The sequence below is a fragment of the Sciurus vulgaris genome (genome assembly GCF_902686455.1).
Source record: "Sciurus vulgaris genome assembly, chromosome: 12".
NCBI classification, from domain to species: Eukaryota; Metazoa; Chordata; class Mammalia; order Rodentia; family Sciuridae; genus Sciurus; species Sciurus vulgaris.
The window spans coordinates 46454258-46466342 of record NC_136473.1 but is presented as its reverse complement, the minus strand read 5'-3'; the positions used below and the strand labels follow the sequence as shown (position 1 = coordinate 46466342).

The window sequence follows — 12085 nt, the reverse complement described above, 5'->3', positions numbered from 1 at the left end:
AGCATTTTCATTAATCCTTAATTATTTTGCATCTCTACATATACTCTCCTGATGTTGTGTCCTAAGAGGATTACTAAATTATTCCAGCATTCTTTGCAGCCTTTTGTGGTATACTCACTTCTCCAATGCTAGGCTTCAATGTCAGTCAATCTGGCTCCTAAAATTCTTGCCAGTAATACTGTCACCAACATCTAACTCCTCTTCCAAGATTGCTATCTCCCTGTTTAAAAAAAAGACTATCTGCAAAGAATATTAAGAATTCAGTTATCATTCAGCCATGCCCAAAAATAAGAAAAATTTAAGCTCATGTATAGTTTCCCTATCATGATATAATTTCCCTATCAGAAATGGGGAATTTTCCTCTTTGAAAAGAAAATCTTCTCTGCCCCTCCCCTACTGCCAAGTGTTTGCCCTGAACATGGAAACAACATTCATGTTTACTTATTAAGCAATTAGTCCCAGCACAGGACTTTTTTCAATCTGACTTCTTCTTAAAGTTCTTTCCTTTTTCTGCCTGCATAATCGAATATCACATTTTAAAACATTAACAACCCAATAGTCATTAAGTAGTTTGTCCAAATGTACAGTAAGTGTGTGCTAATTTAAAAATTGAATTTTTAAAAATTTTTTTTATTTTTTTTATTGTAAACAAATGGGATACATGTAAAGATTGTTTTTAAAAATTTGGAAGGTCAGCTACACTCTGTGCTTGAAAGAACCCTTAAATTCTTAGAGTGATCCTTGCACTATTAAAAACAAAACATGCAAAGGCAAAGATTCTTTTAGTTCAAAAACCAGATGACACCTTCCTCGAAAACATACTCCGACTCCATACTCATCTAGTTGTTAATTTGTGGCTGCTTTGACAGAATACCTTTGAAGTAGAAACTGTCATAGACCAACTTATTAACACTCCACAGCACAAAGTTACCTGCTCAATCTCTTCTTTCCTGCCTAGAAGAATAATTTAGTACTATTGACTAATTCAAGAGAAGTGACTGAAGGAGAAAAAACACTTTCCTGCAAGTGTCAGTAATGTCTTTGAGTTTTTCTTGAGAATGTGTCATCTGGCATTAATTTTTAAAAGGTGTCACTGGGACACCCTAAAACTACAAAGAAAAAGTCAATACAGAAATTAAAAATAGTTCATGGCTCCCTAAGGGCCTCTAGTGGCCAGTGTTACCAAAATGTTAGTGAATATTAATTTCTTCTCAATAATACCTGAATAATTTTTCCCTTTTCTAAGGAACCCATAAGATCCCATGCAAATATGAGTATTTTGGGAAAAATTTGTTGAATTAAAGAATCAGCACAGGGTTGTCCCTTTTGTGAATACTGTTTATGTGGACTCTGTGACTCCTGCCTCTGATTCATTACTTGGAAGCTAATAAAAAGGGAAGGGATGCCTACCCATAATAGCTACCCTGGAAGTTAGGGCCTATGCTTGGAAAATTTAGAAAAGGTTATCTGTGGTATCTTTCAGCCTTAAACCTATTTCAAGTTTTCTATGTGGCTATGGTACATAGGCATATTACACAGCTGTGCTGGGAAATAAGACAAATAATTCAGAGTTGGATGCTAACTACTAAGGTAGTCTACAGTACTGCACTGGGTAAGTAACATAAACAATGACTTGACGGTGGAATTTTAGGTGTTAAGGTCAGCTGAGAGAAGAATTCCCCAGCCTTTTATCATACCTACTCAATTTACCCAAAAGGCTGGCCCACATTCAAGTCCCCAGTGTACAAATAGATTGAACTATGTGAACTTTATAAGGCCAAGGATAATGTTTAAAATAGGGCATATTTTGGGGGCCTCTGATAAGCTATTTCATCAGGCCAAACCTGATTTGATGTGAATAACCTATTTCCTAAAATTTAAAACTGGTAGAATGGCAGACAAGTATAAGAAGAAAGAGTCATATTGACAACTTCAAAGTTCTACTATCATCTTTGAATAGGTGACAGTTTTGTGTTATTTATTGATTTTGCAGTAGTGGAGATCAAACCCAGGGCCTTGTGCATGCTAGGCAAGTGCTGTATCATTGAGCCACAACCCAACCCTAGATTCAAATTTTGTCTTAATAGGTTACCATGAGCTAAATCACCATAAGTAGCTACTCTCTTTGTATTTTGAAATTTTCCTTGACAGACATGACTGATATTGCCTTGGTAAATTAGGAATTTAAACTTTGCTCTTTGGATGGGCAGTTCCACCCTAAGACTCATTATGTCAGGACTATTTATTTCTCTTTCCTCAAAGAACCTCAGAAGGTATAAGCACCATTTATCAGCCCAGAAACCTATCAGTGAGTGGAGAGTTCCTTTCCTTCTAATTCTGACTTTTTAGAAAGCATGGGCCTGTGTTTTGAGGTTTGGGAATACATCAGACATATTGGGAAAAGCACTTGTCCTGTTATACCATATTTCAGCTCACAGATCTGGCTGTCCATTTTCTTCAACTTCTGACATATCTTCATTGCAGGCATATGTACGCTCATGGGGCGTGTGACTTCACTCAGGATTTTGGTGGCAGCATCTTTTGTGGCTCCGAGATAATAGCACTGAAGGAGAATGGAGAGAATTTAGCATCCTAGGCAATGAAAAGAGCAAGTAATCTAGCATAGAGAAGGGAGAAAGAGGTTAAGTTAGTTTTCATGGTCTACCTATTAAATTTTAACCTCTGCTAAGAAAACAATGACCCCACTCTCATGATCATCCTACTTAGAAGCACCCTACAACGCACTTGATGTTGAAAGACTGGTGAGAAGAGCTCACACTCACTCAGTGTTTTCTCTGTGCAAGGGCTGCATCAACTTATTTACTTTTCACAGAAATTCTGTGAAGCAAGAACTGTTATTAACCCCACATTGTACCCGAGATAACCTAAGACTGCACAGCCAGCAAGTAGAAGAGTCAGAATTATAAAATCCAGTATCTTTGATGTCAAGCCCATGACCTTTTCCATTATACTGCCTTTTGAGCAACCTGACTTAAGAATTTTATGTGTAGAGCTAAGGATGTAGCTCAGCGGCCTAACCTACACAAGGCCCTGGGTTCAATTCTCAATACTGCAGGGGGAAAAAAAAAGATAAAAGAAAAAAATTACATTTAAAAATATTAAACTTCTGGCACAAATAAATGCAAGAATTTTATGATATATTGATGGTTAAGCAGTCAATAATGCAGATTAAACTGACAAATTCAATATGAACATTTTAGGTATGAATGAGTTGGTGCAAAATTGTCCTTAGTTATATAAAACACTACATTGAATAAAGCTATATGTGTAAGCCCAGGAAACACCATCTAAATGCTACAACAAGAAAATATAAATACTTCATTAATTATGTATTAACAAGGGTATAGGTTTGACTAGTTGTCTTGGAAAGAAATGAAAAGTCTACCCACTCTTAATTCAGGACAGTAAGTTTTAATTAGGAATTCATTCTTACGATTTCATTTAAGAAAATATAAAATTGGTTGCCCATGGTTTACTAAGAAAGCAGAGTGAAATGATATATTCTGTATGAAAATACATAGAACATTTCTCTAGAAGATTGATTCCTCTTGCTGTCCACAATGAATGTGTTTCAAGTAGAACATCAAGTACAGGTGAAAAATGAAACTAGTCGCAGTTTTCTTTAAGCACATGGGGAAAATGAAACGTGAAAATTACCGTACCAGGCGATTTTCTTTTCCTTTGGCATCCAAGCAAAAGCTGATCAATTCCTTTTCTATAGTGTCCAGTGAAAAATGAACTCCTCTGGCTATCAAGGAGTTGTAGAATCGGTTCAAGAATTCTTTACACACTAGAAGGAATGAAGAAATATGTTTCTATGCATGACTTACTACAACAACAACCACTCCCAGTAAGTACCTGACCCACTCACCAAATAATGTTTTGTGATTATGGGTTCAAGTTCTAGGAGTGATTTTGGGCTTATTAAAAAAAGTCTTAATTGCAGTGGACACTTAACATGTGCTTAGTGAATTAATTAATCAATCTTTGGAATCAAGTTCCACCAAAATGAGAACTTTTCTATAAACTTTGACTAACCCTGAAAGAAAAGAGCTTTTTATAGAATATGATCTTCTGACAGTTTAATTTTAAGCACAGAGAAAAACCTCTGAAGACTACTGAATGAAGTAGTCTGCATAAATCTGTATATTCCACCATCATGGGCTAAAGTCAAAACCCAATTGAACAGTCATACTCAGTCTCAGTTGTCCAGAGTCAGTGGAAGAGATGGAGCTTGGGAGGGGAGCTAACATTAACAACCAACACCTGGCAGGTGCTCGCAGGTGCTGGCCCTGTGCTAAGCATTACATTTAAACTCATTCAAATGTCACAACAAAGGTATGATGTAGATATGTTACTATTCTCTTTTTACAGTTAAAGAAACCAAATTCGAAAGAGGTTACTTGCCCAGTAAGTGGAAGAGAGGGCATTAGATGCCAGGTGGTCTGACTCAGGATCTACGTGCTTACTCATCAGGTTACCCCACTGTGGGAGGAGGTTGCTTTCCCAAGTGAGCAGACATCTGGGCCAAGCAAAAACAGGAATGAAAAGAAGCCAGAAGCTCATCCTGGTAAACGGTGGGCCTGATATTTAGAAAGAGAGCTCTAGGGGAACAAAGTAAGGAAAAGTGGAAGGCTTTAGTTCTCTTTATTCTTCTTGAATCACTGTACTAAGAGACTGGTATCCACCTAGTAAACAAGGCAGAATCTCGCACTCTAAATCACACAATAGACACTTCAAGTAGTTTAACCTATGCCTGTTTGATTAATTCATTTATTCACTTATTCAGTTATTCACTTAAACAGTTATTGAGTACTTTCTCTGTGTTCAAGTGTTGTAGGAGAGCTAATAAAGAATGAACTTCAGGAAGATGGAGATAGAATCCAAAAAGGAAGATCAAGTCATAGTGTAGTGCTGTATTAATGAGAAATCAGCCAATGTGTGAAATATAAATAAGGATTAACTATATAATAAAACAAAAATAATGAACCTATAATAGTGAAAACATAAAGCAAACCCCAAATACAGTATAATCAGAACACATAAGATGAGAAATGAAGGAGAATTCAATTTAAACTTCCTAAGGAGTTTTATTATCTAGGAGGGCATAGATATATTCCCAAGTCATAATGATTTTTAGCCAATTGAGTATGATAAAAGTGTAAGGGTACTAACAAAAAAATATAGATTACTTCGAATACAATGGAATTAGTAGTACTTCTAATACAGTAGAATTAGAAGAAAGGATTTTTTTCAAATGTAAAGAACAGTATCAGTCCACTAGAGGCAGGAAAGAGAAAAACAGAAGCAAAGAAAAAGCACAATACATTAAAAAAAAAAAAAAAAAAACTCATGAAATTAAAGAAATAACTTCAAATGTATCATTAATTAAATACCTGTAAATGTGTTAAACTTGCAGACTGAAACTTTTAAAATTCAACGAAATTATGTTCATAAGAGACAGAAAATATAAAAATATAAAGCTACACAAGGGTGACTATAAATAAGCCAGTCACAGAAAGACAAAATTTGTATGATTCCACTTATCATAGGCACCTAGAGAAGTCAAATTAATAGGGACAGGAAGTAGAATGGTGGCTGCCAGGGCATTGGGCTAAGTGTAGAATTTCAATTTTTACAAATCAAGAGTTCTGGATGGTAATGATGTTTGCTCAACAATATGAAAGTACTTAAGACCACTAAACTGTAGACTTAAAAATAAAGCAGTAAATTTTATATTTCACCAAAATAAAACATCATCATATATATATATATATATATATATATATATATATATATATTTTAAGTATAAGGATACAAAAAGGGTCAAAACAACAACACAATAAAAATAAGTGAAGAGCCAGGTGCAGTGGCACATGCCTGTAATCCCAGCAGCTAGGAAGGATGAGGCAGGAGGGTCGCAAGTTCAAAGCCGCCCTCAGCAACTTAGCAAGGCCCTAACTCAGTAAGACTCTGTCTCTAAATAAAATATAAAAAGGTCTGGAATGTAGCTCAGTGATTAAGAGCCCCTGGGTAAAATCCCCAGTACCAAATAAATAAATAAAGATGGAGTCTTTCTTAAGAAAAAAAAAAAAAAAAGTTACTGAAGAGCTTTAAAAATAAAAGGTTATGCCAGACAAATACTAACCCTAAACTATATAAAGCTTTATTAGGGATAATAAAAGTCACTGCTAATCCTAAAATAAAGCATTTGTCAGGAAGAGAGAATTTTTGAAATAGTGAGTAGACAATAGCATGGCTTGATAATGTGGAAAATCCTGGCAGAATTGGGGGTTTCACAGTCATGGTGGATGGTTGAGCAGTCTGTTAGCACAAAAGGATCCAGCTGGGTGCAAACTTCAGGGATCAGCATAGTCTTTATTAAGCAATGGAGTCATGCTTCTGATGGACCCACTTTTTTGGTGGAAAATGAGCCACTGGCCAAAGTGGAAGTCTGTGCTTTTATATAGGTTACACTGAGAGGTGACTTGATTAATGAGCTTGTCAGTTTGAGCACCCAGGAATTTGAGATCTGTTTTTACTGGGTGAGATAGGGGGTCTGGGGTCAACCATCAGTATCTGGGAAAGGATTTGTTTTGGGAAGGATCAATGCTTTGGCCTCTTCCCAGAGTCTGTCAATCCAGGCTTGATAGACATCTCCTCCCCAGGGCTTGTCTTACCACTTGGAAAGAATGTATTGAGAAAGGACCCATGTTATCAATGTGTTGCCTTCTTCCTCGCTCCCTTTTCCCAGGCTGCGCTATTGGGGATTGTCATTTTCTATATCTAATAGCCTCAACTGATCAAATGAAACAAAAAAACAGAGCACAGTATGTATGGATACCACATTTACAGTAAAAGTTCTCAAAAAATGAATGGGAAAGATAGGAAAATTAAGGGAAAAGAAGTTGGAGTTAGTTGCAACTAATATTTTATTTTTTAAATTTTTTTAATTCAGAGAAAGAATGGTAGCAAATATTAAAATATTAATATATAATCTAGATGTTAGGTATAATTGTGTAAAAATTTTCAGTGTGTTTGGAATAATTCCTAGTTTATTTTAAAAACTTGCCATAACTTTATTACAGAAATTTCCAACATCCTCTATAAATTATTTGGTAATATTATTAAAAATTGAATTTAAAGTTTTAAAGTGAAATCACTGTTCAATTAGATAATTATTAGCCAGAGCCCAAAAGGAGAAAGCTGTATTCAAAAAATGTAATAATGCCACCTGCAGGAAAAGAGTTATAATTTTGTCAAAAAGTTATGATAAAATGCTTAAAATCAGCTTCATAGAATTATTAAAACTATTAGTAGCTACACATTATTTTCAACAGTTCCATCTATACTTTCTAGAACTAAGACCAGTCCCCCATTATATGCTCCAGATTGATTTAGGGGAGGAAAAAAATACCAGATCAGTCTTGGTGGTACCAGGACTAGGGGGGCATTGTTACCTAAAAATAAGATACACATTATAATGAGTTAAGGTTTTCAAGAACACTCAGAACTTGAATAATTTGGACAGTGCTTCTTTGTTCCAACTTTATTCGTAATGCTTTCTTAATTAAGTGAGCCTGTTACTACATTCAGAATGCAATATGTTAATGATTCAGTACTTGAACTTCAAAAACTAGCTGTACTACTTTAAAGATCTGTGACTTTGAACCTTTCATTACTGGATGTAGCTCAGTTTGCCTAATAAGTGCAAGGCCCTTGGTATTCTACAGCACCAAAAGAGAAAAAGAGAGAGAGAGAGAGAGAGAGAGAGAGAGAGAGAGAGAGAGAGAGAGAGAGAGAGAAATTACAAAAAACTCAAGACCCCTAGGTGGAGACCTGGCTTTATAAGCATGGCCAACCATGCTTGTCGCATTAGTTAGATGAATAAACCTCCAGTGTATGCTGGTATCAGATTAACTAGAACAAAAGCATAATCGATTTAAATGTCACCAGATTGAAAGATCTACACAATGTACCCATATCTGATTGATGGATAGAATCTTAACAAAGAAACATGTTGAACCTCAAATATCAAATATTTGATTTTCATGAAAGCTTTCCAGGAAATCTACATTTTTCTTCCCAGGAAAATCCTATATATACTCAGAGTTCATCCTGGTGTGTCGCTTATATTTTCTTCTCCAAGAGGTAAAGGGGATCCACATGCCACCTTGAGGGTATGTATATTTTTTTCACTGCTGTCTAAAAATTTTTTCTTGTCCTTTGATTTCAATGCCTTCTGAAATTGATTTCAGCAGCTGAAGTCAAGAACCTTTCTGGGTACAGTGAGTCCCACCGCCCACTTAGAGGTTGGACTCCTGGCCAGTGACACTTTGAAGATAATCAGTCTTTTTCCCCCTAACTGTTTTTAAGAATTCTCTCTTCTCTTGTTTCGTGCAAATTCCTTTTGATGTAATTAGATGTGGAATTATTTTATTTATACTATTTGAATATATTCAGCTTCCATATCCTCTCTCCTGTTTTCTAAAAATCCAATTAACATATTAGAAATTTTCTCTTTATCGTATTATACTTTTATCCCTATTTCCTATTTTTATCTTTTCATCTCTCAGTGATTCAGTCTTGATAATTTATTTAGATCTCCTAATTCACTAATTCTTCTCTCATCTGTAATCAATCTGCTGTTAAATCCTATCAATTTTATTTACAGAGGTCTATTTGGTTGTTTTCCAAAATTATTGGATATTTCTAGTAGCCTCCTGCCCTTTCTTCATATTTCAGTCTCTTTATTTCTTTAAACGTAAATATCTTATCTTATATTCCATACTTGATGATTCCAATAGCTGAAAAATGTTCAGGTATGCTGCTTCTGTCTCTTCTTGTCTCAGTTGGCTATCACTTCTTCCCTATGAGTCTGAGACTTCAGTGAGAGACTGATGCTGGCAAAAGTCAGTCACAGCTCCAGTGGGGAACAGGATCATAAAGGTAAACCCCCAGTACTCAACAGTATGTGGTGTTGCTAAACTATGTTTGGTGGGTAAGGTATATTAATGCACTTTTGAGTTAATGAGTTTCAATTCATCATGGGTTTATTGGGCTGTAACCCCCTTGTAAGCTGAGGAGCAACAATCTATACCCACATATACATATTTTCTATTGGTCCTACTTCTTTGGAGAACCCCAATACAACATCTACCTGCAAACAATGAGAAAGCAACTGGATATATGGCCATGTATCACGTAATGATAGGATCACATTCTGAAATGAGTTCTTCAATAATTTCATTGTTGTGGGACCATCACAGAGAATATTTACCCAAACCCAGATAGTACAGTTAATAGGTTATAGCTTAGGCTACAAGCCAGTAGCATCCGTTACTGTACTATATACTGTAGGAAAGCCCAACACAAAGTTGAATATTTGTGTAAACATGTCTGAGCATAGAAAAGGTACAGTAAAACTATGGTATAAAAGATTTGGGGAAAAAATGGTTCACTTGGAAGTTCCTCTGGGTGAGTCAGAGAGAAAACGGTGAATGTTACATCCTGTAAAATTGCTGTACCCTACTGTAGGCTTTGTAAACACCGAACACTTAGGCTATATTAAATTTATCTTAAAAAAAGATTTTTTATTTATTCAGTAAAATATTAACCTTAGCTCGCTATTTTTTTAAAAAACTATTTGACTCTTTGTAATAACAAGCGTAAGATACATGATTGAACAGCTGCACGAAAATGCTTTCTTTAAATCTTTATTCTATCAGCTTTTATTTGGTTAATTTTCTCTCTACTTTTTAAAATTGCCTTTTGAAAAAGTAAGACACAGATACACACATCAGCCTAGGGCTACACAGGGTCAGGATTATCAATATCATTGTCTTCTACCTTCTCTTCTTTTCCCACAAGGTTTTCAGGGGTAATGATAGACATGGAGTTGTCACCTCCTTTGATAACAATGACTTCTGGAATCCCTCTTAAAGGACCTGCCTGGGGCTGTTTTATAAGTAGAAAAAGTACTCTCTAAAGTAATGATAAAAAGTAAAACACAGTAAATACATAAACCAGCAACACAGTTGTTATTACCATCAAGTATTATGTACTGTACATAATTGTATGTGCTATACTTTTATATGACTGGCAATGCAGTAAGTTTGTTTACTCCAGAATCACCACAAACTTGTGAGTAATGCCTGGTACTATGATGTCACTGGACCTAGGAATTTTTCAGTTCCATTATAATTTTATGGGACCATTCTCATATATGCAGTTCATTGCTGACCAAAACATTCTTATGTTACATGACTATAATGTGGAGATGTCAGTGGACCTAGGAATTTTTCAGTTCCATTATAATTTTATGGAACCATTCTCATATATGCAGTTCATTGCTGACCAAAACATTCTTATGTTACATGACTATAATCTGGAGATCAGGGTTGAAGTCTAGGATGACACATAAATGTATATTAACAACATTCAAACAATATTCTTGAGACCAGAGGCTAAGGGAAAATGAACAAGAGACATAGTCCCAGGTCTCATTCTTATGAAACTTCAATGTTTAGAAGTTAGGCAGCAACTTGGGAGGCTGAGGCAAGAGGATTGTAAGTTTGAGGCCAGCCTCAGCAACTTTTTGAGAACTTGTCTCAAAATGAAAAATAAAAAGGACTGGGGATTTAGCTCATGGTAAACTGCCCCTGGGTACAATCCCTAATACTACCAAAAAAAAAAGAAAAAAAAAAAAAAGAAAAAAAAGAAAGAAAGAAAAGGAAAGGAAAAAAAGAAAAAAGAGAAATTGAGAAGATGGGAAAGAACCAGAAAGACTGAAAGGACCAGGTAGTTAATCAGGATGAAAACACAAAGGGTCAGTGTTATCCCCAAAGACAAAGCTGGAAAGCATTAAAATCTGACAGGCTGTGTAAATGCTACTGATTGAATGTGACTCTTTATACATATATATATATATATATATATATATATATATACACATATATATATGTGTGTGTGTGTGTATTTATATATATATACATAAGTATGTATGAATCTATATTTTAGTTGTAGATGGACACGTACCTTTATTTATTTGTGTGTGGTGCTGAGGATTGAACCCAGTTCCACAAACATGCTAGGTGAAGACTACAAATGAGCCATAACCCTAGCCCCAGAATGTGACTCTTAACATATATTTTTTTAAAAAGAATTTAACCTTTATTTATTTTTATTTATTTGTTTTAATGTGGTGCTGAGGATCGAACCCAGTGCCTTCCCTGTGCTAGGCAAGCACTCTACCCCTGAGCTACATTCCCGGCCCTTAACATGTATTTTGCTGAATTTAAATTAGCAAACATATTAGGTATGCAAAGATACCTGTTGTAATGATCATCAGTTTCCCAGTGACTCTCATTCTTGTCTTCTAGAAAAGGAACCCAGTACTTCAATGCCTCGTAGCTCTTAGATTATTCCTCACAATATATCTTCATATGGTTTCTGTACCTCAACAGTTTCTCTGACAATTTATCACCTAGGTGGTGAGTGTCAGGCATTATAACTTGCGTTTTTAAAGATAAATATTCAATGAACCAGAAGATACACCAAAGGTTGTCACAGCACATGTATGTCCATTTGTTTGACAAATTGAGTGTGTGCCCTTTGCCATGCACTACGGTAGCTAATAGAAATGATCTGGTGACAGGCAAGTGTTGATTTTTAAGAGTGCACAGTTGCATGGAGGAGACCCAGTCAGTGAACCACATGAGCAGGGTGCTAGATTCTATGGGAAGAAAAAGAAGAAGATGACTGATGGAGACTGGGAAACCAATGAAAGACATTAAACAAGTAGGAACATGATGACATTGCCAGGGGACTAGAGAGGAGGAAGAAAGGTGCAGGAAAGGTAAAAATATGATGGTCTGTAACAAGGTATTGGAACACAGGGAGGAGGATGGAGCAGTCCATCAGGAGGTGAAGTCCATGGACAAAGTGACTCGTTGGTTGTAAGAGATGAGAGAAAAAGAGAAGTCTAGAACTCAGACTACTCAGCCAGTAACTTGACCCATGCTGACACTTTAAGCATAACAGGTCTAGGGGAGTGAGGAGGTTG

At 35.7% G+C, this 12085-nt stretch overlaps 1 protein-coding gene across 3 annotated transcripts in view; it reads right to left on the bottom strand.

The window, feature by feature from the left end:
* CDNF (cerebral dopamine neurotrophic factor) overlaps positions 1-12085 on the bottom strand; it is a 36377-nt gene that overhangs the window by 21544 nt on the left and 2748 nt on the right. For all 3 annotated transcript variants that reach the window (XM_079108109.1, XM_079108110.1, XM_079108111.1), the window contains exons 2-3: positions 3684-3811; positions 2422-2563 (exon numbers count right to left, since the gene is read on the bottom strand). In XM_079108109.1, the coding sequence (XP_078964235.1) occupies positions 2422-2563; positions 3684-3811 (270 nt within the window). The remainder of the gene's footprint in view (positions 1-2421; positions 2564-3683; positions 3812-12085) is intronic.